Below are 26,661 nucleotides of genomic sequence, written 5' to 3'. Positions count from 1 at the left end.
CACAGCGTTATTACTTCACTTTGCATTTTGTCGGTACAACAGCACAAAACCTTGCGACCTGTTGTTATTGTACTTTACTGCACAGACATACCACGCACTGCATTCAAAAAGCAGATTCCACAGCTAGCTGTATGAGAACTGCCTTCCGGAGAAAAAAAAGCCCTGCTGAAGACTACATGGCAGTAGTACATCCAAACTCTCCAGGACTCACCCTCCAGATCAGGCACAACCATCATCTGTGGCTGGGACAGGCCCTCCGACAGGTTGAAGAAGTACAGGGAGCGGTCGAAGCAGATGAAGCCAATCTGGGTGCGGGCGTCTCCTGGCAGTCGGTCCAGCTCCTCCACCAAGGTCTGGGTGAACAGCTGCAGGTAACCTGTGCGACAAGAGTAGGATTGTTTTTTTAATATTTATTTATATTCTTTTTTGCTGACTCATTACCTGCATTGTTTCAGTGGTATCACTTCCACACCACTCAATCTGAGTCCCCCTTACACAGCCACAACCGGATACATCTGTCGCATTCCCGTATACCATCAATTGGGACATTTTTCAGACAGCCAGGAATAGTGTAACAAACACTGTTGACAGGGCAAAGTCAAAGTTCTACTCTTCTAAAATCCTTGCATGCACCACAGCCAAACAGCTTTTCAACCCTACGAACAATCTACTAGGTAAAATGAAAAACACTCCTCTCCCTACAACATTTTCGGTGCAGGAAATGTATGGAGGAATCTAAATGAGCAGCATGGGAGTCATGCCACTGAAATGGTGCAGATGATGGGGAAGCAAAAAAAGAAAAAAAAAAAAAAGAAAGAAAAAAAAAAGATATTACACTTCACACATCAGGTTAGGACACAGAACTGTTCACTTCAATTGCACTTGAGCATCAAACTAGGATGCTACATGATCTAATGAACAGACAGTATCAATCCCTAACTCATTCTACTCACAGTGCTAAGTATACACCTGAACTCACCTGTCTCAACGGCATTGAAAGACACATCTAGGATAAACAAGTATACAGCAGGCTGGGGTGGCCTCAACTGCAACAAAAAGACATTTTAAAAGAATTAATGTTTTAATTTTTGTTAGTGTTCGCAGTAAGGTCAGCTTGACACAAGTAAAGAATTTCAGATACTGGCCAACAAGGATGACTAATCCTGACTTCGTGTCAGTTTATAAAGTATTGATTATTATCTCATGGACATATGAGACATTTTATGCAGTGAAATATTGATAATAATCTCAGGAACATTAAACACCCACCCACCCACACATGCCTGCACACACACGTCTGCACACGCACACACACACTTGCACCAATCAAATCTCCATCCTATTCACATACACGTCAACAAAGCACATAAAAGCTGACAAGCCTCACAAACAGCTGCAAGACGTTCACCCTGCCTACCCCCCCACCCTCCCCCTGGCCCCTCCCCACTCCCCCCCAAACTAACCATGTACTCTGACGGAGCAATGAACTCTATGGTGGCTGATCGGATCTCTGGCCTCCTCTGTGGCTCCCCGTATGACTTGGACACCGGGTCGAAGGAAAACTCATCAGGTACTGAAAAACACAACCCATGCAATGACTGCATATAACAATTGAGTTCACACAGTACTGATAGCAGTATGCTTATTTTCTGTACTGCAACAAAACAGTTTTAAAGAGCAGCAATGATAACCATACACAGTACTGATAGCAGCAGGCTTATTTTCTGTACTGCAACAAAACAGTTTTAAAGAGCAGCAATGATTTAAAATTCCCCAGATACTGAAAAATACCTGCATGTATACAACAATGAGTCCAAACAGCACTGACAGTAGTATGTTTATTTTCTCTAAAGCTACAAAACATTCTTAAAAAGCAGCAATCAGAAATTACCATAGACAGCATTTATAGTAGTCAGCTCATTTTCTGTACCGCTACAGAACAGTTTAAAAAACTTGCAATAAAAAATAATTCATCATGTACTCAAAATAACAATCATGCACTGATTACAAACAACAATAAGTGCATACTGTACTGATAGAGGTGGGTCTATTTTCAATACTGCTACTGAACAGTTTTAAAAAGCAGAAATGAAAAAAAAAAAAAAAAAAAAAAAAAAAAAATCATCAGGCACTCAAAAACACAACCAAACAAAATTTGAGCTTGTGTGCCCGGACCTGTGTCTCTGCCCTCATATGGGCTGTGCAGCCGTTAGGAATCTTGGAAACACCTATTTCTGTACTTCAGTTTCCAATAAACTAGGATATCCATTTTTCTGTGTCAAAAATTTATATAGCTGTACAGTCCCCTCTAGTATACCATGGGTGCACTGAAGAAACAACATCAGGACTGTGGAAATGATTAAGAAAAGAACAAAACAAATTTTTAAAAAAAAGACAGAAAGAACGGATATGAAAAATAAAACAAGGAATGAAAGAAGCTGAATCAAATCATCACCATCGACTCACAATCATTCACTCTGAAGCACAGGTTGCACTTCCAGCGGCGCTGGTCGACAAACGTGACAAAAGGGTTGATGTAGGTCCGGCACGACCGGCAACGCACTATCACACTGGACTGGATCACTGGAAGTTGCTGCCACACACACACACCACAACCAGTGAATGTTTGGTTTACATGATACACCACACGCAAGTGAACATCATTAACTTCAACTGCAGCAAATAGCTGTGAAAATGCTCCACCTTATGAAGTAAACAAAATGCATTCAAGCAAGTAAAACAAAATTAAAACCATAGAGCCAGTGATAGTGCACAGAAAATGAATATGAGTAATTCACAAAATACATTAGTAGAAAAAAAAATCAAAGTTAAATTCACAAACCTCATTGCTAAAAAACTGTTTTCTATTAAAACCATCACACACAAGCTATCAACATAGAAATAAAGAGACATGTATGTACTTTCATTTTACTAAAAGATATATAAAATATAAATGTAAATGGCTAAAGAGAAATCTGAAGTCTACTTGCTGAGTATTCCTTTCTAAATTCAGTGTGAAAAAAAAACAAAACAAAAAAAAACCCCAACCAAACTAACTCAAACACCACCCAAAATGATTCAAAACAGTTTGACATGTTGGTAACCATGTTTCAAAAAACAGGCAGTACAACTGTGTGCGTACATACATACGTGCGTGTGTGTGTTTATAGACATACTGCATTATCTGAGGTGTTGAACACTTATTCCTTAATCAAAGAGAACAGTCAGAACAGATAGGTCATTGGATAGATTATCAACATGTGGGAAGGAAGACTGGTGATTCACAGCAGACTGCTGAAATCTGCACACCGAACCTTACCTGTGTCCCCTTTGGGATTTAAAATCTGTATATGTGAGCATGCATATATATGCATGTGTGTACGTGTGTGTGTGTTTGCGTACTCACATGTGCAAATAAACTTATAAATAAATAAATGTACACCAACTATGAATCTGATTTTTCACAACACATCAGCCTTAGGTAGAATTCGGTAAATCTTAATCATTATGTTCTCTAAACAAAAATACCTGGAACAAAGACTCTAATCAACATGCATGAGATTCCTATGTCACACACAATCAAATAACTGCAAAGTTACATATCAGAAAAACAACAACAAAACACTCTAAGTCTAAAAATGCTCAAACACTGATACCACTATTAGTGGTAGTTTTGCAATAATAGCTGCTTATAGTTATATGTAACACATAGTAAGAAGGATAAAACATAAAGACAAAACATCAAAACATGCAAATATGTTAAGTACATAAAAAAACAACAACTCAAAAACAAAAACATGTTTAAAGAAGACAACTGCAGCATTACAACTGATGGATTCCTGTGTATAATTACAGTATGCTTCAAGTGACACAGTGCAAGGCAGTGAAACTGATCTACTGACAACCTCACTAGAAACCAGATCTCTTGATCCACAAGACATAAAGAATGTGGACATTCACTGTGGTTTGAATTGAAATATTGGTCAAAGTCACTACCATTTTCACAGGCTCAAAATGCATTTATGCTTGACAGAATGATACACTAATAAAGGTGGGGAAAAGTATACATCGTTTTCAGAATTGTACAATCAATCATTTAAGGAAGAGTTGAGAAAAAGTATATATTGTTTTCAACAGTGTATAAACAATCATTTTGAAGGAATCTGATTTGGCACACTGCTGGCCCAATTTGTTAACTGAAGTTAACCTCTGAGCTGCTTTATGTTTCAATGGCTGAAAATGAAAGCAAAACACTTAAAACTACCAACTTTGTATCGCTGTCTCACTAAGTAAATGCAAATACACTCACAAATCAATTCAAACATTTTTGCTTCATTTTTTTTTTTTTTTTACCCATTCAGTTCACTGTAAACTAATGGCTGATTCTACTTGTGCAACAAAAGACTAGGTCCTGGCTTAAATAAATATTGTTTGGACAAGAAACAAGAGAGCTTATGACAAGGATACAATGATGTGATAGAAAAGGGGTGAGTGACATGACTGGAGTTGACTTATGACTGGAGTGTACAGGAACAAATCGTGGGGTTGTGCAAGAGACTTCAGAATGGTGAGGGGACGCTTGCAAAAACAAAGACAAGGCCCAAGCAAGAGAAGGGGAAGGGGGATCAAGGGGAAACAAGGGCCAGATTTTGATCACTCCACAAACAAGGCGGCCAGCTTCTGCAAAACGGATTTACTGAACTGGTCCTTTCCCCCCAGTAACAGATATGTACTGGATCCAAATGAACCAATAAACAGGGGTGACTATGGTCTCTCCTTACTCATAAATGACTCCTTTATTATGAACAGCTGCCCTAATTTCCTTCGTGCCAACATACAGAGATTTCTTTCACCTCTTCCTGTTGAGGAATGCTTTAACAATATTCAGAACATAAACTCTAAGAAGAAATATGAACTACAGTCAAAACATACTGTTTAATTGTTTTGCAAGTAACACTGTCAAAAACAGAGATGACACAAGTGTTATCTAATGATGAGACTGTTTGTGACCCTTATATTTTTCATTGAAAAAAACCCAACCCAAAACCTACCATAAAAAGCATGCTGAAATAGAAAAGAAAACTACAGAAGTGACCCTGGCCCAAGAATCCCTCCACCTGTATGTACCAGAAAAAGAAACCGAGTCATTTCTCAGGTTCATATTGCTCACTCACCAACTCTTCTTCTGTCTGGAAGAAAACAGTCAAAACCAAGCTTCTGACAATGTTCTTATGATGATGAAAAATGCTTTCACTGTACAAGGTATGACAGATAAGATGATGAAGAGAAAGAAAGGGAGAACAAGAGAGTGAGCTCAGGACCAGACAGAGCAAGCGAAAGAGAGAGAGAGAGAGAGAGAGAGAGAGAGAGAGAGAGAGATGTTTTAATTTCAATAAGTCCACAGCCCTTAAGACAGGCGATTAACATGAAGGAATGAAAGTCACATCCGAACACAAACAGAATGTGAGAAGGGAGGAGGGAGTGGTGTGTGGTTCAAGACAAGAGAGAAAGATAGGCACAGAGAGTTGATCATGTGATGAAAAGAAAGAAAGAAAAAAAAAAAGAAACGATGCCATAATGAATAAAGAACAAGAAATAAAATGAACAACACCACCCACACGCCCACAAAACACACCCCAGAACCAACAGCCCATTAATGCTGCAATGAGCAAAAAAAACAAAAACAAAAAAAAACAATTAAAAAACAATCACAATGAACAATAGCAAATTTTTTAAAATTTTTTTAAAATATATATTACTGTTGTCCAAAATTAACAAAATGTAACTGACTGAAGAAACAACAAAAAACCAACATATCCATAACATCATCAACAAACCGAAAGTGTGCATTTCATACCCTTTTGCGTCTGAAAAAGGTGGATATTCTCTGTTGTAGAAACAACTGACGAACATTTAATTGCTAAAAACAAAAAGCACCTGACATAGTCTATTCACTGAGGCATGCACAACTCTAAAAAATGTGCACCAAACAAGACCCACCCATTCTGTGCTGTAGCCATTCAGCATTCACTCATGCATGTCAATGCTGGGGCTGGGTTTGGTAAACAACTTACACAATTAAAAATCATTTGTCTATTTTCAAATACCAAACTGGATGGGGGTAGGGTTGTATACGAATTTCTCATGCTTTTCCTCTGATTGATTTCTGTCTATTTCAATATGCCAAACAAGTCAACCTTGGGGCTTAATTTTGTACAATAAAAAAAAAACTTTTTTTTTTAAATTACAAATTATGGGGTTATATATGCCAAAATTCTAAGTCTGTGTTTATGTAAATTTCTGTTTATTTCAATATGTATTTAAATGTGCTGACAAGTATAATGAGATCTTAGCTGTAACTAGATGGATCATCACTTTATTTGCTTCAGGTAAGCAGACAGTGAAGAATACATTTGCCAAGTTAAATAAGCATCAGAAATATGATACCAAAGAACCTTCTGAAGTGTGAAATGCGAATGCAAATGCAAAGCAATATAATTTTCAGTCTTGCAGAAGATATTTTAAAAAGTTACAATTTGTAAATAACAACAATTTTTTTTTTACATTTGAAAAGATATTCGCCATCTTTGTAAAGAGACCCACCACTGACATCAGCAACAAACTTCTATTAGTTCTAATATATCACAAGATTTTATTGAAATGAACTTAGTTTTGGATTTATCAAGCGCAAGTATTCGTGCAAGTTTGATGAGATAAAATATACAATTAATAACAAGCATTATCAGGTGCACAGCAACATATGTGAGCAGTATAAAGTTATAAATTAAAAAACAAAAGAAAACAACAACATATGGGACACAAAGTTAGTAACCCTTGTGTACAAAACAACATCACATCACAGTGTCCAGTTCACACAGAAAGAGAATCGTGAACAGATGCACACTTACTGATAAGTCTTTGAAAGGGTGTATCAGAATCCCAAGTGGCAGACGAGCCTTGTTGAGCAGTGCCGACGTCTGTGGTATGGCATTCAACGTACATCGGAACACGCTGCAACACACATTCCCCATTTGTTTCTGGTTTGCAAAACACACACACAGATATATATATATAGATAGATAGATAGATAGATAGAGAGAGAGACACAGAGAGAAAGAGAGAGAGACAGAGAGAGAGAGAGAGAGAGAGAGAGAGAGAGAGAGAGAGAGAGAGAGAGAGAGAGAGAGAGGTCGACTGGAAATAGGCACAAATATATATGCAAGTTAATGGACAAAACAAAGTGCTTCGGTGGGTGTGAGCTGTTTGTTAAAATCATCTTTAGACAACAACAAAGCTTTTAAGGTAGAGTCACAGCAGAACTAGGCATATAAAGATCCCGTACATTTTTTGTTTAAAAAATACAAAGTGCCTGGAAGGATAAAAAAACAAAAACAACACCCCCCCTTTCCCCCCAAAACCACGACAGAATCACCTCAGTTTATTTTTCAATTAAATTTGCATATACCTGAAAAGACACACAACTCATATAGTTCTGAATTACAGTTGTATATTCATTTTAATGAATGAGATTCCTTCACACATTTGTTTATATTTTGGATAATTAGTTGTGTAGACATCCTCCTCCTCCTCCTCCTTCATCGTCATCAATATAAACAAAATAGTCTCAAAGTCTGTGGCTTTTCATGCCCTGCTCTCATGGCGACCTCAGTTTCGATAACCCTCCACTTCCGTGCTTGGGGTGAGTCCTGTCAATGTCGTCAGTATCGGCAGATTCAATGGGGGCTGTTGTTTGAGGGACGTGGTGGCGGTCTCCACTCTGGGAGGGACGCTCTCTCAGTCTGGCTTCGCGAATAAACCATTATTGTCATAAGTAGGGGGCTTAGTAGGTGGTGTCCTAAGTACGTTAAAACAGAACAGGCACCACTGAACACCACCGAAGTGACTCAGCAGCAGTGCAGGGTCTCCTCTGGTGTGTGGCCTCCTGGCGACCTAACATCGATGGTTCCCTGTGGACTGCCGAAGCTGGAAATGTGACAGACGAACCCGGGTGTGGCTGTGTATGGGGGAATCTAAATAAGCGGTGTGGGAGTAATGCCACTGAAACGGTGCAGATGATGGGGCAGCAAAAAAAAAAAAAAAAAAAAAAAAGTTGTGTAGGGTTTGCATTTTTCATGATCTAAGATACTGCCTGTAATAACTGTGTTGGAGTTACACATTTCCTTAATTAAGATACTGTCTATAGCACTTAACTGTGTAGGAGTGGCAAATTTCCTTATTTTAGATACTGTCCGTCTGCTACATGTAAGGTCTTACTCAGGGTGGCAGTTGACACGTTTGTGATCATGATACAGGTTAGGTCGTACTGTCTCCACTCCATTCTCTGGAATTAGCTTCTTCTCTTGCATCAGGTTGATTACACGCTGTGAATCCTGTTGAAAAAACAAACAGAATTCATAAAAATACCAAAAATCATAAATCACAGCATGTATACCACAATAGCTTCAACTCAAGTTTGAAAAACTTAAATACAAATACTGCAACAAATGTTGCTTCAAAAGAAGAAAAGAAATCTGCTCCATACTAACTCAAAACAAACCAGAATGCTAAATCATATCACAATACTTGAAAACTGATCTGAACAGAACTTTAGCAGGAGATTACCTGACATGATTCTTCACTCAAAACCACTTACATTGACGCCCATTCTGTTGAAATCCCCGGCCATGTTGCTGACAGCAGCGTTTTGTCCAAAGCCAGGCTGGGGGTACCCTGGCTGATTGTAAGGTCCTCTGGGACCTGACGCAGGTCCTGGCGGAACGCCTGCAGGACCTGAAGGGGGCGGTGGACCGCTGCACACCATGCCTTGTGAAGAGGGGGGCGGCTGGTACAGTTGTCCTGAACCTGGAGGTCCAGCGTTATATGGACCTGAAGGGGGCCCAGGGTGGCCTGAACCCTGCCCTGAGGCTGGGGGTCCAACGTTATACGGACCTGAGGGAGGTCCGGGCGGACCTGAACCCAGCCCTGAGGCTGGGGGTCCAACGTTATATGGACCTGAGGGAGGACCTGACCCTTGTCCGGAAGCTGGGGGTCCAATGTTATATGGACCTGAAGGAGGTCCAGGGGGACCTGAACCTTGTCCTAAAGCGGGGGGTCCAACGTTATAAGGACCTGAGGGAGGTCCAGAGCCTTGTCCTGAGGTGGGTGGGAGGCCACGGCTGAAAGGTCCGGGGGGAAAAGAGGAGGGTCCTGAGGGAGGGCCTGGTGGTGCTGACCCCTGTCCTGACCCTGGGGGACCAAAGCCAAAAGGTCCAGGAGGCCCTGAAGGAGGACCTGACAGTCCTGACGTTGGCGGTCCCAGGTGAAATGGTCCAGGGCCTGAAGAAGGAGGACCTGACATAGGACCTGTTGGAGGACCCGTTGGTCGTGCTGGTGGTGGGCCTGGCTGATATGGAGCTCCTGAGCCTGAATAGGGGGGCTGTAGAGAAATGGGAAACAAACAAACAAAAAAAAGAGTCACGGTTGGATCGCAGCTATTTCTCGTAGCTAATATGTGTGCACACTGTACAAACGTGTGTGTATATGTGTGTGTGTGTGTGTGTGTGTGTGTGTGTGTGTGTGTGTGTGTAACTGTAAATTTTTCTCTATGTATGTAAGAACTTCACTGTGCTTTGTTGTTCTGTGGATACTTCGGCTTTCTTTCCCTAATCTGCAAACAAGACTCTACACTGAATAACATGACCTTTAAAGAAAACCAATAGGTCATTAAACTCAACTCCACCTAAACTGCAAAAGGCCACTAAAACTTCCAAGACTTCAACAGGTGTGCTCTTTTTCTTTTAAACTATCATTACACAACTTTTAATGTAAAAACAAACACCAACTTTTCACATAGTTACTAATGCTGATTTGATTATGTTCACAAAACACTTGGGTTGGCAACACAGACTGACAAAATAGCTTGCAAAAATAATAAATATTAAAAAAAAAATTGATGCAAGTGGGTTGACAAAATAACCTGCAAACCTAATAAAAAAAAAAAAAAATATTGCGGAAAGAGGGTAACTATCAATACTGTCAATCCAATTTTTTCTTCTTCTTCTTCAATCGAGTGGAACATCATTTCTTTCCTTCCTGTCTGACACAAGAAACCATCAAGGCTGTGACGTACCATAGGAGTATACCCTGGACGTTGTGGTTGGCCCATGACCTGGGGAACAGGAGGCTGAGCGCCGACGTTGCCACCCGTGGGTACATTCCCCACCCCTTGAGGCACCACGCCACCTGGCACACCTGGCCGGGGCGGAGGAGTCATGGACTGTCCCTGTGAAGGGGGGGTACCTTTGCCCTGGGAAGGGAGGAAGGCTGGCTGAGAGCCGGGCGCAGGGAAAGGAGAGCCTCTGTTGGAGCCCTGCTGGCCTGGCTGGGGTGACGGATTCCCTGAACAAGGGGACAGGAATGTGGACTGTCAGCGTTCATCACAACAGCAGCCACCAGTCTTATTGTTTGAATAAATAAACATGAACAAAATCACTAGAATTCTCCATCTCTTACTCTCAGAAACATGTTCTCAATTACTGTTTTACTGTTGTTATTTTATAAAAATAAAGACATACAATTTAAAGTACATTTTTTGAGTGCCATTATAAAACATTAAAACAATTTAAAGTACATTTCTAAACTGCCATTTTTACATTATTTCAAAAGTTTTTTTTTTATAATCTACACTCATACTATTTACAGGAGAAAAAAGTTTCATATCAGTTTTGCAGTGATGTCTAACAAAAATGTTATCAAAATGTTACCTTGGCCAGGTGAAAACTGCCCCTCCAGCGCATCATATGACTGTTCATTGACAGGAGAGGGATCCCTCGATGATCTTTGAGAAGGAGGTTCTGAAACAGCACAACTTTCATGAATAATGTATAACACTTGCATGATATTCGTTTTATAGTCTTTTCATTCCCATACACACACGCGCACACACACACACAAAAACAAACAACCCCCCCAAAAAAACAACAACTGAAACCCACCAAGTGAGAGTCTGATAATTATTCATTAATTACACAATCTAAGTTGCTGGCTTGAGCACACAAATAATTTACAACATTTTAATCTTCAACATTAATATTTGTTTTACAAAGGTACTTGGATACCATTCTCAGGGAAATCAATCTGATGAAGCAAGCGGGGAAAACAGATAATAAACATTTCTTTACTGATCAGAGCTCCCAGACCATCCCAGGGTTCTCTAACACACACACACACACAGAAAAAAGAAGAAGAGAAAAGAATAAATCCATAAACTGATAATGAACTGGAAATTTGTGCAATTCTCAGCAGAAAGCATCTTCAGCCTGAATGAAGTAAAACTCAGTGAAATAAATCATACAATATTACAAGCCAGGAAAAGAGCTTGAAACAAATAAGTTAGGTTACCTGGTAATGTGCTGAAGTAATGAAATCAATTTTTCAGTTGAGAGAAAGATTTCATAAACATGCACAAAATCAAAACAAAAAACAACAACAAATAAACAAACAATAACAACAATAAAAAATGTAGCAGGCCATGTAATGGCAGTGTAAATCAGTTGACATTTGGACCCAATAAAGACAAAAATCATAACAAAGATGATTTTTATGTAAATTTGTAACATATCTCATTTTCCCTTGAACAAAAAAGTATTAAAAAACCAAAACAAAAAATGTATTAAAACAAAAAACAAAAAAAACAAACAACTATACAGTTAAGGTGTTATATTTCAAACATACTTGATTTGGACTGACAAAGCAATTACGTCCTACCTACACCTTTTCAAACAAACAGATCATATATATAAAAAACAAAAAAAACATACATACACACAAACATTGACAAGATAAAGCCAGCAAGAACCACTGACTCAGTGACTGTGTGTGATACATGCGACCTACAAATCTGATCATACCAGAACTGAATTTATAAGCTATGTGGTCCTTTTTCTTCCATATGAAGGATCATTCGGATAGTTAATCATAACCAAAATATTATAAAGATCAGTCTAATTTTAGGTTCCATTTGCTCATGTCATCATGACATGAGTCTACTCTTTAAAACATAGCCATCTATGTGACGCATTGAACAGATTATGTATGCTACCTTGTGAATGTTGTTGCATATTTGTGGTAGCTATTTTTGATTGATTTGTGCTGTTAATTTATTGTGTTATGTTATTTTCTCTTTATCCTCTTTCAATGTAATCCCCTTCAGGAAGGCACTTTACTGTCTTTAGCTTTTATCTGAATAAAAAAAAAGGATGGTTATTGGGTTAATCATGAAATAGCAACATTCCCTTTGAGGTAACATCGAATTAGATCTGGGTCCTCTTTTGCAGTTCAAATTTACAGCCAAAGCAAAGTTCACAAGTGTAGTTGAGATTAAAAAAAAAAAAAAAGTCTTAAGGTTAAAATCATGCATTTCAGCAGCAGCATCTGTGACATCCAAATTGTTTCCATTTCCAATCTACAAAGGAATATAATCTAACAATAGGGGAAAATGGATTACAAGATAGAAGTAGTAAAAGAATATAAAAAACAAACAAACAGAGACACAAATTGGTTGGTATCACAAGACAGATGAGTTACAGGCCATGTATTCTACCTCATCACAGGCATATTTTTCAGCCTGTGACAAGCCTCTAACCTGAGTTGACTGTGCAAGTAAGAAGAAAGCAACATGTTTAATCCATGAAAGGTCTCATCAGACTTGCAATTTCTGGTTGCAAACTGCATGCTATCAGAAACGGCTCTAAAATAAGGCCAAGACAGGTCAGTATAAAAATCAAAATGATGAGCCCTTCAACTCAATTGTTTGTGTATGGACTAATTTTCACCCCCCCCCCCCCCCCCAAAAAAAAAACAAAAACAACAAAAAAACAAAACAAAAAACAAACAAACCAAAACCATAAAAAAACATAAAAAAACCCATTCAGCAGCTGCAAACACAAGCAAGCATTTTGATCAAACATGGCACACTTTGGCTTTAGGTGCAAAACACACAGGAATGAGGCAGTGCTGGAGAAAAGAGTGGGAAAGAGAGTGATGAGGAAAAGGCAAGGTACCTGAATTAATGGGGGTTTGGTTAGGAGTAATCTTCATGGAGGCGCCCACCTGGTGGGAGTACTGAGCCTGCCCGTGAAACGGAACAGGCAGCTCAGAGGGAGGACCTGGGGGGGAACACAGCAGCAAGGTTGTCAGCCAGGGCCACACCAATCAAACAAAATGCACACATGTTTTGCTGTTGTTGTTGTTGCTGCTGTTGTTTCCAGACATGAAATTCAGTTTAAAACTGGCTCTCTTAGTTACTAGTCTTATCCTGTTAACAAATGAACCAGCACGAAATAAAGCCATGGATAAATAAACAAACAATTTTTTTTTTTTTTTTTTTTTAAACAGCCAAAAAGATGGCAGTTTTTTTTTATGAGGTAGATTTTTTTTGTTCTTCCTTGGAGTTGGAAAAGACACACTAAAACAGAACTTTTAAAAATATGAAAAAAAAAAGTTTAAAGACTGTTGCGACATCATGCAATTGCAATACTGATATAATGACAAACTAAGATTGATACAACATGCTTTTATAAGCTTTAGAAGAATAAAAATACAAGAAACTTCTATAACATGCTTAAGCTTCAGAAGCAGTTATTTCATTCATCTAAATTTACATGCTAATCATGAGCATCAATTATGTCAACAAACTGATCATCAGTCCCCTCCTGACAAAGAAACATTATCAAATCAAACCATGGAAGAAGAAACCAACATTTTTTTTTCTTCTTAGCAGCAAAAAAAGTAATTTTTTCTGTTACAATATAAATATGAGAGCCTATATTATACACTTTTCTTTTCTTTTTCAGGCAGTCTAACTAAGCATTAGTCACTAGATTAAAAGAAACAGGACCTGAAGAAATCATGCAATAATTATCAAAAAAAACCCCATCTAGAGCAAAAAACCCCCCAAAAAACCAAAACAAACAAACCAAAAACAAAACTGACATGCTTTCAATACCTAAAAAAAAACAGCAACTCAAGCAACTGAATCTTTAATCAAAATAAGCCAGCCATGTGAAAGGCGAAATAACCCAAGCATTGGACTTTCAAATTGTGGGTCCTGGGTTTGATCCTATTCTTAGTATCAGTATCAGTATGGGTGGAGATTTTTCTGATCTCCTAGGTGAACATGAGCGCAAACCTTAACTCCCTTTGTATGAATACACATGCAAAATATCAGATCAAATATGCTCACTGAAGTTCCCATAATCTATGTCAGTGGCTGGTGGGTTATGGGAACAGGAATATACAGCATGTATACCACTATCATGACTATGTATGGCTGCCAATATCACATGGCAGGGACAAAATGTTCAGACATATCTATCCCACTTGCACATCTTTACTAGTAAAAAATGGAACTTGTCATCCACAGCCACAGAAAGAAAGAAATTAATCAAGCAAGTTTAAAAAAAAAAATATTTTTTTCATTTTTATTTGTTTTACAACTGATGCAGTGAAAACATCAATTCATTCTCATACAGACAGTAAACTGTTTCAAGCAACTATTATACTATTTATAGTTATATAATTATGAAGACAGTGTCAGTGTGTTTACCGATCATATCTTAATTTTGTAAAATCAAAAATTATCAAAAGATATAAACCAATTAAAGTTAATATATAGAAAAGAGTAATTTTCAAAGTTTCTTGTCACTTCTCATTTTATTAATTTTTTAAAAGGAAATTTTCCTTTTTTTAACAGGAATGTCAGACCCCTGCCGGAGTCTGCACTAGTTGGGTCATGGTTAAGTATGTGTAATTAAAACCATTTTTATACCAGAAAAATTAACATTAATAATAACAAGGAGATGGGTGGGTAGGGAAGAGATGGGGTGGAAAGGAAGGGTAGAAACTGTTCTTAAAAATTTTACTGACAAAACAAACAACAGGATCACACAAACACAGGGATACATGTCTTGTTTTCAGGCTTACTGAGAAGTCCCAAGTTTGGAGTACTGGAACCAGAAGCGCTGCTTGCAGACACGGGCGGTGCACTACTGGTTCCAGTGGCAGTGGGAGGAGCGGCCATTCTTTGGGGTGGAGGTCCACCACCAGCAGGGGGAGGCTGTGAGGAGAACACAGGCATCCTGGGAGCTCCTGCCCTGGGACCCCCTCCCTGTGACATGGGTGGGTGTGGAAACCTGCTGCTGGCCCCCTGACCTCCGAACGGCTGCTGAGTACTTGGTGCTAAAGGGGGAGTGTTTTTCCCGTTCACTGTCTGACTCACTCCTGATGGAGGGAAGGGACTGTTGTAACTAACAGGTGGCACACTCTGTCCAGAAATGGGAGGACGAAAGTTCCCCGAGGGCTGAAATGTTGCACCTCCGGTTGGTTCTACTGGAGGTCTGTTGATCCCTGCAGGCCCCTGAGGTCCAGGACCTTGTGAACCTGGAGGGGCAAACCCATTCAGGTTCCCCCCAGTCTGTGGTGGACCAGCTGTGGCGCTAGCGTTTCCGCTGACTGCTGGAAACGGAGCCTGGCCATGTGGAGGGCCCATGGTCATCATACTGTTTGGCGGTATGGGTGCCATGCCCTGATGCATCTGCCCCAGCATTGGGGTATAAGGTTGGCCACCGACTTTGGGGGGACCTGCAGGGAAAAATCTGATGACGTTAATATATATGGTAGATGTATTGATTCATGTAAATATTTTATATGTCAAGGTCTTTGAATATGTCAGTTGAAGTAACTGTTTATTTCTGGAAGTATCTATTTATAAAGATTTTGCCTAGCAAAAGTAGCTTACATAATTGTTACTAATGTTACCAGTCAGTACCAAGTTGTAATAAACTTATTTGATAAAACAATGATGAAAAACTAAAAACAAAAAACAACAACAACAAAGAAACAAAAAAAACCGTCCCAAACAAACAAAAAAAACCCGAACAACCAACCAAACAAAAATACACACAAAAAAACACAACCAAACAAAAAATAAAATGAAATAAAAAAATAAAAACAACCCCCCACACACCTAAAATGAGTAAAAATAATACTAGCATTACTAAAAGAAATAATATAATGTCTAAAGTCTACATACAACTTTCCTTTACAGTTACACTCCTATGATTCATATGCAGAGACACACTGACAGTGTGTAATGCAATCTCTAAAACACACATAGCATATGTGGCAATGTAAAATCAATTTTTACAATAGCAGCAGCAGTCCCTTTGATACTATTTATCATAATTCATATTCATTCCAACACAGCAGCAAAAGCTCTAGTACTGTAGAAGGCACAATGCCCAGCTGTTCTGTTACAAAGCTGCCAACACATGTATGTTGTATGAGAAATTGATATTGATCAGCAGCTGTTGCTGGGTGATAGGTGCATCAGTGGCAAGACATGAAGATATGTTTGTTCTGTATTATATACTGTATATTTTTTGCCACAGTGGCAATGATGAACAGCAAATAACAAGACTTAAGAGTTAAAAAATCCATAGTGGGTTCGTTGTCACTGTGGCAATGACACAAGTTTATATGTTAAACTAGTTTCACTGTGTTTTAACTGTCAATCGTTTCAGCAAATGGCCTTTTTTTTTTCTTTTTTCTTTTTTTTAACATAATCGCCAAAGTGAACGTGTCTGGGGGGAAGCTTGTGTTGTTAGGATTGTTTGTTTTGGCTTTAACACTGAGACGTAACTTATGAAATGACCCCCTCAAAGACTCATCTGAAAGCATGTATTGTAAATGATAAAATAACTGGGGGCGATACAAATACAATGTCAATGACTTTGGATGTATCAATTCATTCAGAGTAAGTTGTAAACTCTACAACATTTAGAAGTGTAGGAACAAAGGATTCCAACCTTGTCCAGTCGGTCCTTGACCATCTGGCATATTCTGATTGACCTGAGGTGGCATCTGGGGCCTGAATTGTGGAGGAAAAATATGTTGTCCATCCTGGGCGTGTTGTGGATAGTTTGAATCGGCCATTTCCTCAACTGACAGTAACGCCAACCACAATTAACACAATAAAATTATCCAACCAGTTCAATGAATAGTGCTGCTCACGGCATCGTGAAGTATACCGGACTGTTCACATCACAAGAACTTGAACAACTTAATCGGTGACACGCCGACTATGAATCGCTGATTGTGACAATGCAGCCACGAAATGTTTCCGGAAGTGATCGACTTGTGACATGCGTGGTATGGTTATACGTGGCAATGCCAAGGGAGAAAATTAAACGTAAAAAGCGTAGTTCCCAGTTGTGCCAACATCATAGGAATTGACAATTCGCAAAGTCGTCTCGATTTTCTATTCAACTGTTCCTCATGTAATTCTAGCATCAGTATGAATTATCAGTGTTACATCTACTCAAGACCAGACTAGTTAAGGGGATTTTGCGTACTTAAGAACACAACAGTAGTTTTTACGCAGATATCAGTTTGGAGTTCAAGGACTGAGGTGTCAAAATTTGCGGATCCACACACACTGACTCTAACATATCTGCTTTGGGAAGACAGAGAGAGAGGAGGGAGGGAGAGAGAGGGAGAGAGAGGAGAAAGAAAGAGAGAGGGAGAGAGAGGAGAAAGAAAGAGGGAGAGAGAGAGAGGGAGGGAGGGAGAGAGAGGGAGAGAGGAGAAAGAGAGAGAGGAAGAGAGAGGGGGGGACTCGGAGAGAGAAAGAGGAGAAAGAAAGAGAGAGGGAGAGAGAGAGAGAGACGAAGAGAGGGGGGGGAGAGAGAGTGGGGGGGGGGGGAAGACTCGGAGAGGGAGAGAGAGAAAGAGGGAGAGGTCGGAGAGAGACTTAGAGAGGGGGGGGGGGGGGGGAGAGCCAGAGAAAGAGAGATGGAGAGAGAGAGGGGAGAGAGAGAGAGAGAGAGGGAGAGCCTGAGAGAGCCAGAGAGCCGAGAGAGAGAGAGAGAGAGAGAGAGAGAGAGAGAGAGAGAGAGAGAGAGTTGAATTGACTCCCGGCGGAATTGAATAAATTAGAGTGGGAATGTAACTTGGGGCACTGAGACGCTCTCCACTATAATCAATCAATCAATCAATCAATCAATCAAAAACACTTTATTAATCCACAGTGGAAATTAAGTTGTGCAATCACAGCCTCCTTGTAAACACTGGCATAAAATCATCATAAGAAGAGATTAAAACTAGTCATATAAGAATTCCCAATAGCTGACGATAGACTACTGACCCCTCCCCCCACCCTGCCACCCCCTCCGCACACACACATACTCATGTTAAGACAATAGGGTATTGCACAACAATATTTACAAATGAAAACATCCAACAAAAAAAGGGTATGGATTACTAAAAATGACACTGACGCGCGCGCGCGCGCACACACACACACACACACACACACACACACACACACACATACTCAGCCCCCCCCCCCCCCTCCAGCACACGGCTCCATATCATGTATTAAAACACTGGAATCAAATTCCAGCCCACTGGATTGTCAGGACGGTAGTTGCCTCCTCTGGTGTTCCAATAGTCATCGTCTGACATGACTGACAATCACGCAGAACTGGATTCACCATTAATGGACTGTGAAAGACATTATTATTTATTTTATTTTCTTTATTATTATTATTATTATTTATTTATTTTATTTTATTTTATTATTAATTTTTTTTTTCTCAAGGCCTGACTAAGCGCGTTGGGTTACGCTGCTGGTCAGGCATCTGCTTGGCAGATGTGGTGTAGCGTATATGGATTTGTCCGAACGCAGTTACGCCTCCTTGAGTTACTGAAACTGAAACTGTCTCACGGCTGAGGGTAATACAGTAAGCAAAACAATACTTTTTTTTCATGCAGCCCTCGAAGGGGAAACAGTAACATAAACAAACGGGCCTCGGGGAATCTGATTATATCAGTCAGTACAGCATGCATATTATAGTCATGGATATATGAATGGTTATTTGAGATTTACAACACTAAATAGAGAAGAATAAGAGGAGAGAGATATAAGGACACAGATAGAGAAAGAAAGAGACGGAGAGAGAGAGAGAGAGAGAGAGAGAGAGAGAGAGAGAGAGAGAGAGAGAGAGAGAGAGAGAGAGAGAGAGAGAGAGTACAAAAATAAAACTAGTAGTTACTGAACCATAGGTCAACTGAGATAATGATCAGTAGGCCTCCTTCGGTCATGGCAGACCATGGATAGAGTATATCCGACCTAATGTCTAATTGGGCTGTCTGCTTGGACCAAGCAGCGTCGCCTGTGACTGTAGAGACCGATGCGAGAGAGACAAGTCTCTGTCGCAGCGATCACATGTGTAAGCTGATGCTGGTCTGTTGGCTGCCGTCCCTTTTCTGCGAGCTCGCTTTTCTGCTGAGCAGCTGACAGTTTGTCATCACCAATCCGTAGCTGATTCTTGAGAGTGCTTCTCCATCTGTTGCGGTCATCTGCAAGGTTCGGCCTCCCAGGCCTCTCAAGTGCCTTCATGTCACGTTTGCAAACGTCTTTGTATCTCAGCTGTGGGCCGCGCGGCCGATGCTTCTCTGCCCCGTGGCGAGCTCTCCATAAAGGGTGTCTTTTGGGATGCGGCCATCTTCCATGTGGCGAACGTGGCCCAGCCAGCGCAGCCGACGCTGTCTCAGCATAGTATACATGGTCGGGAGGCCAGCGCGAGTCAGGACTTCAGTGTTCAGTTGTCACCTTGTCTTGCCAGGAGATGCCGAGTATGCGCCGTAGGCTTCTCAGGTGGAAGGTATTGAGCCTTTTCTCCTGTTGAGCATGTGTGGTCCACGCCTCACTGCCATACAGCAAGGTGCTGACGACGCAGGCGTTGTATACAGCCATCCTTGTCTTCGTGGTCAGCTTGGGATTTGTCCACACTCTTTGTGTGAGGCGGGCTAGCGTTGTGGCTGCCTTCCCGATCCTCTTGTCGATCTCGGTGTCAAGGGAGAGGTTGTCGGTGATGGTGGACCCAAGGTAAGTGAATTGATGGATGGCTTCAAGCTCGTAGCCATCAATGGTGATGGCTGGTGGAGATGGCGTGTCTTGGCCTAGGACATTTGTCTTCTTGAGACTGATGGTCAGAACGAAATCTTTGCAGCCTGGGAGAAGTGGTCCATTAGTGACTGCAAGTCCCGCTGAGTGTGGGTCACAACTGCGGCATCGTCAGCAAAGAGCATGTCTCTGATGAGGGCTTCGCGGACTTTTGTTCTTGCTCTGAGGCGGGCGAGATTGAAGAGCCTGCCATCTGATCTGGTCCGCAGGTAGATCCCTTCTTGCGCTGTGCTGAACGCATGTCTCAGGAGAAGAGCAAAGAAGATTCCAAATAGGGTGGGGGCGAGGACACAGCCTTGTTTGACACCGCTGCGTATGTCGAAGGGCTTGGAGAGGTTACCATTAAACTGCACCGTCCCTTTCATGTTAGAGTGGAAGGACTCAATCAAGCTGTGCAGTTTCGGGGGGCAGCCGATCTTTCGAAGAGCCCTGAAAAGGCCGTCTCTACTGACTAGGTCAAAGGCCTTGGTGAGGTCAATGAATGCTACAAACAGGGGCATCCTCTACTCTCTGCACTTCTCCTGGATTTGGCGAAGGGAGAAGATCATGTCTACCGTGGATCTCTGCTCGGAAACCGCACTGTGATTCCGGGTAAACGCGTTAGGCCAGTTTCTGCAGGTGAATTAGGACCTGAGCGTAGACTTTGCCTACAATGCTGAGAAGTGAGATGCCTCTGCAGTTGTTGCAGTCGCTCCTTTCACCCTTTTTTTTTTGTAGAGGGTGATAATCTTGGCGTCCCTCATGTCCTGCGGTACAGCTCCCTCATTCCAGCACTGACAGAGGACTGTGTGCAGAGGATGCAGGAGAGTAGTCTTGCAGTGTTTAATGAGATCTGGGGGAATTCCGTCACTGCCAGGTGCCTTGCCTGATGTCAGGCTGTTAATGGCCTTGCTGAGTTCGTCCTCAGTTGGCTCTGCGTCAAGTTCTTCCATGACCGGCATGCACTTGATGGCATCGAGGGCTGAGTTGGACACCATGTTTTCTGTGGAGTAGAGGTCGGAGTAGTGTTCTGCCCATCTCTCCATCTGCTGGCTAGGATCGTTGATTACTTCTCCAGTGGAGGATTTGAGGGGGGCAGTCTTTGCACATCGCCTGGCGTTAAACTGAACCTTACTCCTGGCGGCCCTGAGGATTTGCAGGTTCTTCTCACTGGGTGACCGTTTGTACTCAGTGAGTGCAGCGCGCTTGGCCTCAATACTGGGAGTCATCTCTGATGATCTGGCCTCAAACCAGTCGTGGGACTTCGCGGTTTTCTTTCCAAAGGTGGCCATAGCAATGCGGTGCATGGTGTCTCGTAGCGTTTCCCATCTTTCTGTGGCAGAGTCTCTGGGCTGCAATGCATCGAATTCTCTCTCAAAGGCCTCTGCGAACTGTTCTACGAGGTCTGGCTGAGACATCTTGCTGACGTCAATGCGAGTTGCCTTGTTTCTTTGAGCAGTGGAACTTCTTTGGTTGCAGTCCGATCTTGCAGCATACCAGAGAGTGGTCCGTGTCGCAGTCTGCGCTGTGGTAAGAGCGAGTGTGGAGAAGGTTTTTGATGGCAGCTCGTCTTACTAGGATCAGATCCAGTTGGTGCCAATGTTTTGAGCGCGGGTGCCTCCAGGAGACTTTGTGTTGGGGCTTCGTCTTGAAGAAAGAGTTGGCGATGTACAGTTCATTGCAGGTACAAAACTCAAGTAGTCGCTGTTCATTCTCATTCATTTTCCCCACTCAAAAGGAATCGAGACAGGAGGGCCAAGAATCATTGTCTGCACCCATGCCTACTCTGGCATTGAAGTCGCCCAGGAGAACAAGTTGTTCTGTCCTGGGGATGTTCCTTATGGATGATGCGAGATTTTCGAAGAACTCATCCTTGGCGTCTGGAGAGGCGGACAGTGTTGGAGCATATGCACTGACGAGAGTGACATAGCCTTGGGAGATGTTAAGGCGGAGAGTCAATAGTCGTTCTGAACCGCCGCTGCCTCGTTCGATCATGTTCAGCAGGCTGTTCCTGACTGCAAAGCCTACTCCGTACTCTCTTGGGGCATCAGAGCTCTTTCATTGCCAGAAGAAGGTGTAGTCCCTCTCCTTTAGTGTTCCTGAGTCAGCCAGCCGTGTTTCCTGCAGAGTGGCAATGTCCACATTTAATCTCTTCAGCTCGCTGTTTATGACGGCCGTCCTTCTGGCGTCGCTGATGTCTTGCAGATCTTGGGAGAGCCCAGGCATCAATGTCCGGACGTTCCAACAGGCCAGTTTCATTGTTGATCCGTTTCTTGAAGTTTTCTTTTTGCCTGGTGCGGAAATTAACGACCTGCTTGTCGGATATTCTCCTAATCTTCATACACCCATAGAAGAAGGCAGGTCGTGGCGGGACAGCACCTAACTAGCTGGGGGCTGCCCAGCTTGGGCGGGGGGTAGCTGTCCAGTGGGACGCGAGGGTCCCTCCCACCGTCAGAAACAACCCCTGGCGTCGGCTCTACACCAATTGAGCGCTAACTTATAACCGGTAACTGTTGCTTCACGTGTTGTTCCGACGCTAGTGCTAGTAGCGAAGCTGGAGTGTCCTCTCCAGGTTTAGGTGCAAGGTGCAAGGTGTCAGTGTGTGTGTGTGTGCAACTATGTGTGTGTCTCAACAATGACCCAGGCTGAGTTTCTCTTCAAGCTACTCCGCTCTCTCTCTCTCTCTCTCTCTCTCTCTCTCTCTCTGGTGGAAGGTTGCACTGAGAATGGTTAAGACGCTCATCACGGCTGTCAACTTGAAGACAGAGCCTGGTATGTGAGGGTCTGGGTTCGATTCCGAGTCAGTCAGTCCCATTTTCCTCCTTTCTCCCACTGAACTTTGGAAAATCGAACTGAGCGTCTAGTCCAGTCACTGTTCGGATGAGACGATAAACTGAGGCCCCATGTGCAGCACGCACTTTGCGCACTGAAAAAGAACCCATGGCAACGAGAGTGTTGTTGTCCTGTCCTCCGAGTCAGTCTCAGTGCCCGGGCGCGGTCAAAACACTGAGGGCCGATTCTGTCGTCAGTAGAAAACCACTCTGATAGGTAACAAAATATAGACTGATACCCCGGTATGCATGCACTCAAGGCCTGACTCACATAGCTCATTGAGTTATGCAACTGGTCAAGCACTCATCTTCCAAGCAGATGTGGTGTAGCGTATATGGATTCGTTCATTCGAACTGAACTGAACGCAGTCACGCCTCTTGCGGAGAAACTGAAACTGAAACTCTCTCTAGGGACTGACTGAGGCCAGAGTGGCCGGGTCGTTATCGTCAGTGCAGCACCAACCAAATACTTTTTCTTTTCTTTTATTTTCCTGTCAGCAAATCAGTCAGTGTCGTTTGTTATACCAGCAAAATGAATTTTCCTCGGCAGTTTTGCAACAGAGGGACCACTGAGTAAAACCCCTTTTATCAACTCAGTTCAGTTAGGGTTACTGCTGTTCTCTTACGTCAGTGCGCCGCGGCATAACAGTTATGTGGCTAAGTAAGCATACTGACACTGCCATGCGTTGAGGGACACACAAACCGTGGTGAAAATCTACCGATCAACTGATATAATATATAATTTTATCTTGAGGATCCCCGCTGTTACTGATACGGGAATAGTGACTCGGAGTAAGGGAGACCAGTGTTGTATCACCATGCGATCGGTCAGTCTCTTTTGCAAAGGTTGCTTCCCTTAGATCATCATCATCCGGCATTATAATAATAATAAAAAAAAAAATTAGACGAGTAAAATTAAAAACAAAAGTCCAGTCCATTCGGTGTCGTTCATAAGCAACTCAGACTATGTTAGTTGTCACTTGTTGGTGTGCAAGTAAGTTTCCCAGTTAATTTGCTAGCTTTTTCAGTAGCCGGTGAACGTCAGTGTCAGTAGTGTGGGGCTCATCCGTCGCTTGGTTTCAGTCTCAGTGAGCCGCTTTTGGTGCACAGGAACCAAGTCGTTTACGTTTTTGTCGGGGCACATGTACTGATATAGACTCGTTGAAGAACTGACGACGTTTCAGGTCACGTATGCAACACACATATTCTTTCATTCTTTGTCTGTCATATCTATCGCCTTTTTGAGTGGCAGCCGAGGCGGCATCTTAGTAGTTCTCCAATGCATATACAAAAGTAGGTATTTTTCATGCACGTGCACACACACACACACACACACACACACACACACACACACACACACACACACACACACACACACACACACACTGTAACGAATACAAACATTATACTCACGAACCCAACATACATTATGAACCAAAACCTTGTACTTGCATATCCGCGGGCAGATGCAGATAAAGAAAACATTTTAAGTTACGACAATCACTGAGTCGCCAGCGGTCAGTTTCATGTCATTTGCTCCAAGCAGCCTCAATCTCCCCCAACACCGCAAGCCATTTCACGTAGTCCTAGAAGGAAGACAGCGCTGGGACTTTGTGTATTGCATTTATATGCAAACAACAATATTGATCAGTTTCTCCGGCTTGCTGGAATCCTTACCTTCTATTTCTTTCGGTCTCCCTCTGTGTGTCTGTTTCTCTCTGCCTCTGTCTCTCTGTTCCTGTCTCTGTCCCTGTTTGTTTTCTGTAGCCTCAAAGATTGTTCTCCAAGTTTCGCTGAGATAGCTCGGCCTCAATCAGGCAATGGTACAGAAAAAAACGTGAAGTTGTGTGTGTGTGTGTGTGTGTGTGTGTGTGTGTGTGTCGGTGTGTGTGTGTGCGTGAGAGCGAGCGAGCGAGCGAGAGAGAGAGAGACAGAGAGACAGAGAGAGATGGAGAGAGCAAGAGACATAGACAGAGAGAGAGAGAGAGAGAGAGAGAGAGAGAGAGATGGAGAGAGCAAGAGACATAGACAGACAGAGAGAGAGATACAGGGAGAGGCACAGGGAGACAGACACAGAGATAGAGAGAGATAGAGAGTGACACACACACACACACACACACACACACACACACACACACACACACACACACACACACACACACACACACACACACACACACACACACACACACTGACACACACACGCACACACACACACAGAGAAAAAAACCCAAACAAACTATATCATATGCAACGCCGGATTCCAGGATGGCTGTACAGTGCAGTGCTATATTGATCTCCACTACTCGGTATGTTCCAGAAATTGTACCCTTTCAGTTCTGTGGGATCGTGTATGTCAGTGTCACTGACGACAGCCGCTCCGCGTATGCCACGTCAGTCCCCTACCTTGACATTCTGGCACAGAATTTATTGCAATTGTTTTTTTATCCTCACCCCCCACCCCCACCCCCCTTCGCCCTTCTTCACCGGCTGTCGTAAATCTACGTGCCGCGTCTTAAAGCGTGCAGCTCAACACACGCCCGCGAGAATTCCGCCCCGTACCATGAAAGGGCGTCACCTCCGAAGCATGGTTTGAGGGTGCCGCAGTGCCAGCTTCTTCTTCTTCTTCTTCTTCTTCTGCGTTCACTCGTATGCACACGAGTGGGCTTTTACGTGTATGACCGTTTTTACCCCGCCATGTAGGCAGCCATACTCCGTTTTCGGGGGTGTGCATGCTGGGTATGTTCTTGTTTCCATAACCCACCGAACGCTGACATGGATTACAGGATCTTTAACGTGCGTATTTGATCTTCTGCTTGCATATACACACGAAGGGGGTTCAGGCACTAGCAGGTCTGCACATATGTTGACCTGGGAGATCGTAAAAATCTCCACCCTTACCCACCAGGCGCCGTCACCGTGATTCGAACCCTGGACCCTCAGATTGACAGTCCAACGCTTTAACCACTCGGCTATTGCGCCCGTCGGCAGTGCCAGCTAACTGGGTAACTTAATGAGAGACGCGTTTCTTACACGCTAGTTAATTAAGCCTAAAGGTTCTCCGCGCGGGACACGCTAGGAAGGCTCGTTTCTTTTTTTTTTCCCACCTCGTGGCAACGGTGGCTAGGTTCTCGCGAGTCAAGGCTAAGCTAGGTAGCCTTTACTTCAGAGCAACTTTGCCGCGAGGTACTGAAAGATGAAACCTGCTTCCCGTTTCAGTCGTTACACAGGTGCAATAGCCGAATGGTTAAAGCGCTGGACTTTCAATCTGAGGGTCCTGGGTTCGAATCTCGGTGCACCTTGTGGGTAAAGGGTGGAGATTTTTCCGATCTCCCAGGTCAACCTGAACCCCCTTCGTGTGTATGCGCACGCAGAAGATCAAACACGCACGTTAAAGATCCTGTAATCCATGTCAGCATTCGGTAGGTTACGGAAACAAGAATATACCCAGCATGCACACCCCCGAAAACGGAGTATGGCTGCCTACATTGCGGGGTAAATAAAAAACAAACGGTCATACACGTAAAATGTTACATGTCTGTCTGAGTGTGTATGTGTGTGCGTCTGAAATCTGATTGAATGACACAGGAAACGAATGATGAGCGCCCAGTGGCAGCCGTCAGTCGGCTCTACCCAGGTAGGCAGCCTGTGGTGCGCTTAGAGCTTGGTCTCTGACCGAGGATAGGCGCTATAGAAGTATCCACATCAATCAATCAAACAGGTACTCCTCGTCCTCGCCATTCATCGGTCTTTCGCCACTAACAAGCAAGCGTTCTCGCAGTTGAAGCCGACATGGCAAATATTTTTTTTAAACAGTTTCATTCT

At 42.5% G+C, this 26,661-nt stretch overlaps 1 protein-coding gene across 3 annotated transcripts in view; it reads right to left on the bottom strand.

The window, feature by feature from the left end:
- The window catches only part of LOC143276785 (protein transport protein Sec24A-like), a 41,384-nt gene extending 17,020 nt beyond the window's left edge, over window positions 1-24,364 (bottom strand). The window contains exons 1-12 of one of the 3 annotated variants that reach the window (XM_076581610.1): window positions 24,263-24,364; window positions 14,983-15,639; window positions 13,062-13,166; window positions 10,764-10,853; window positions 10,130-10,398; window positions 8,654-9,436; window positions 8,275-8,390; window positions 6,909-7,011; window positions 2,467-2,593; window positions 1,464-1,573; window positions 980-1,046; window positions 212-376 (exon numbers count right to left, since the gene is read on the bottom strand). In XM_076581610.1, the coding sequence (XP_076437725.1) occupies window positions 212-376; window positions 980-1,046; window positions 1,464-1,573; window positions 2,467-2,593; window positions 6,909-7,011; window positions 8,275-8,390; window positions 8,654-9,436; window positions 10,130-10,398; window positions 10,764-10,853; window positions 13,062-13,166; window positions 14,983-15,604 (2,557 nt within the window). In that variant the 5' untranslated portion in view covers window positions 15,605-15,639; window positions 24,263-24,364. Of the gene's footprint in view, window positions 1-211; window positions 377-979; window positions 1,047-1,463; window positions 1,574-2,466; window positions 2,594-6,908; window positions 7,012-8,274; window positions 8,391-8,653; window positions 9,437-10,129; window positions 10,399-10,763; window positions 10,854-13,061; window positions 13,167-14,982; window positions 15,640-16,865; window positions 17,189-24,262 lie in introns of those variants that run through there. The other 2 variants (XM_076581470.1, XM_076581536.1) reach the window with 2 other exon arrangements.
- Window positions 24,365-26,661: the final 2,297 nt, after the last annotated feature.

This window comes from Babylonia areolata, chromosome 1 (genome assembly GCF_041734735.1).
Source record: "Babylonia areolata isolate BAREFJ2019XMU chromosome 1, ASM4173473v1, whole genome shotgun sequence".
In the NCBI taxonomy this organism is placed as follows: Eukaryota; Metazoa; Mollusca; class Gastropoda; order Neogastropoda; family Buccinidae; genus Babylonia; species Babylonia areolata.
This window is presented reverse-complemented; position numbering and strand designations above follow the sequence as displayed.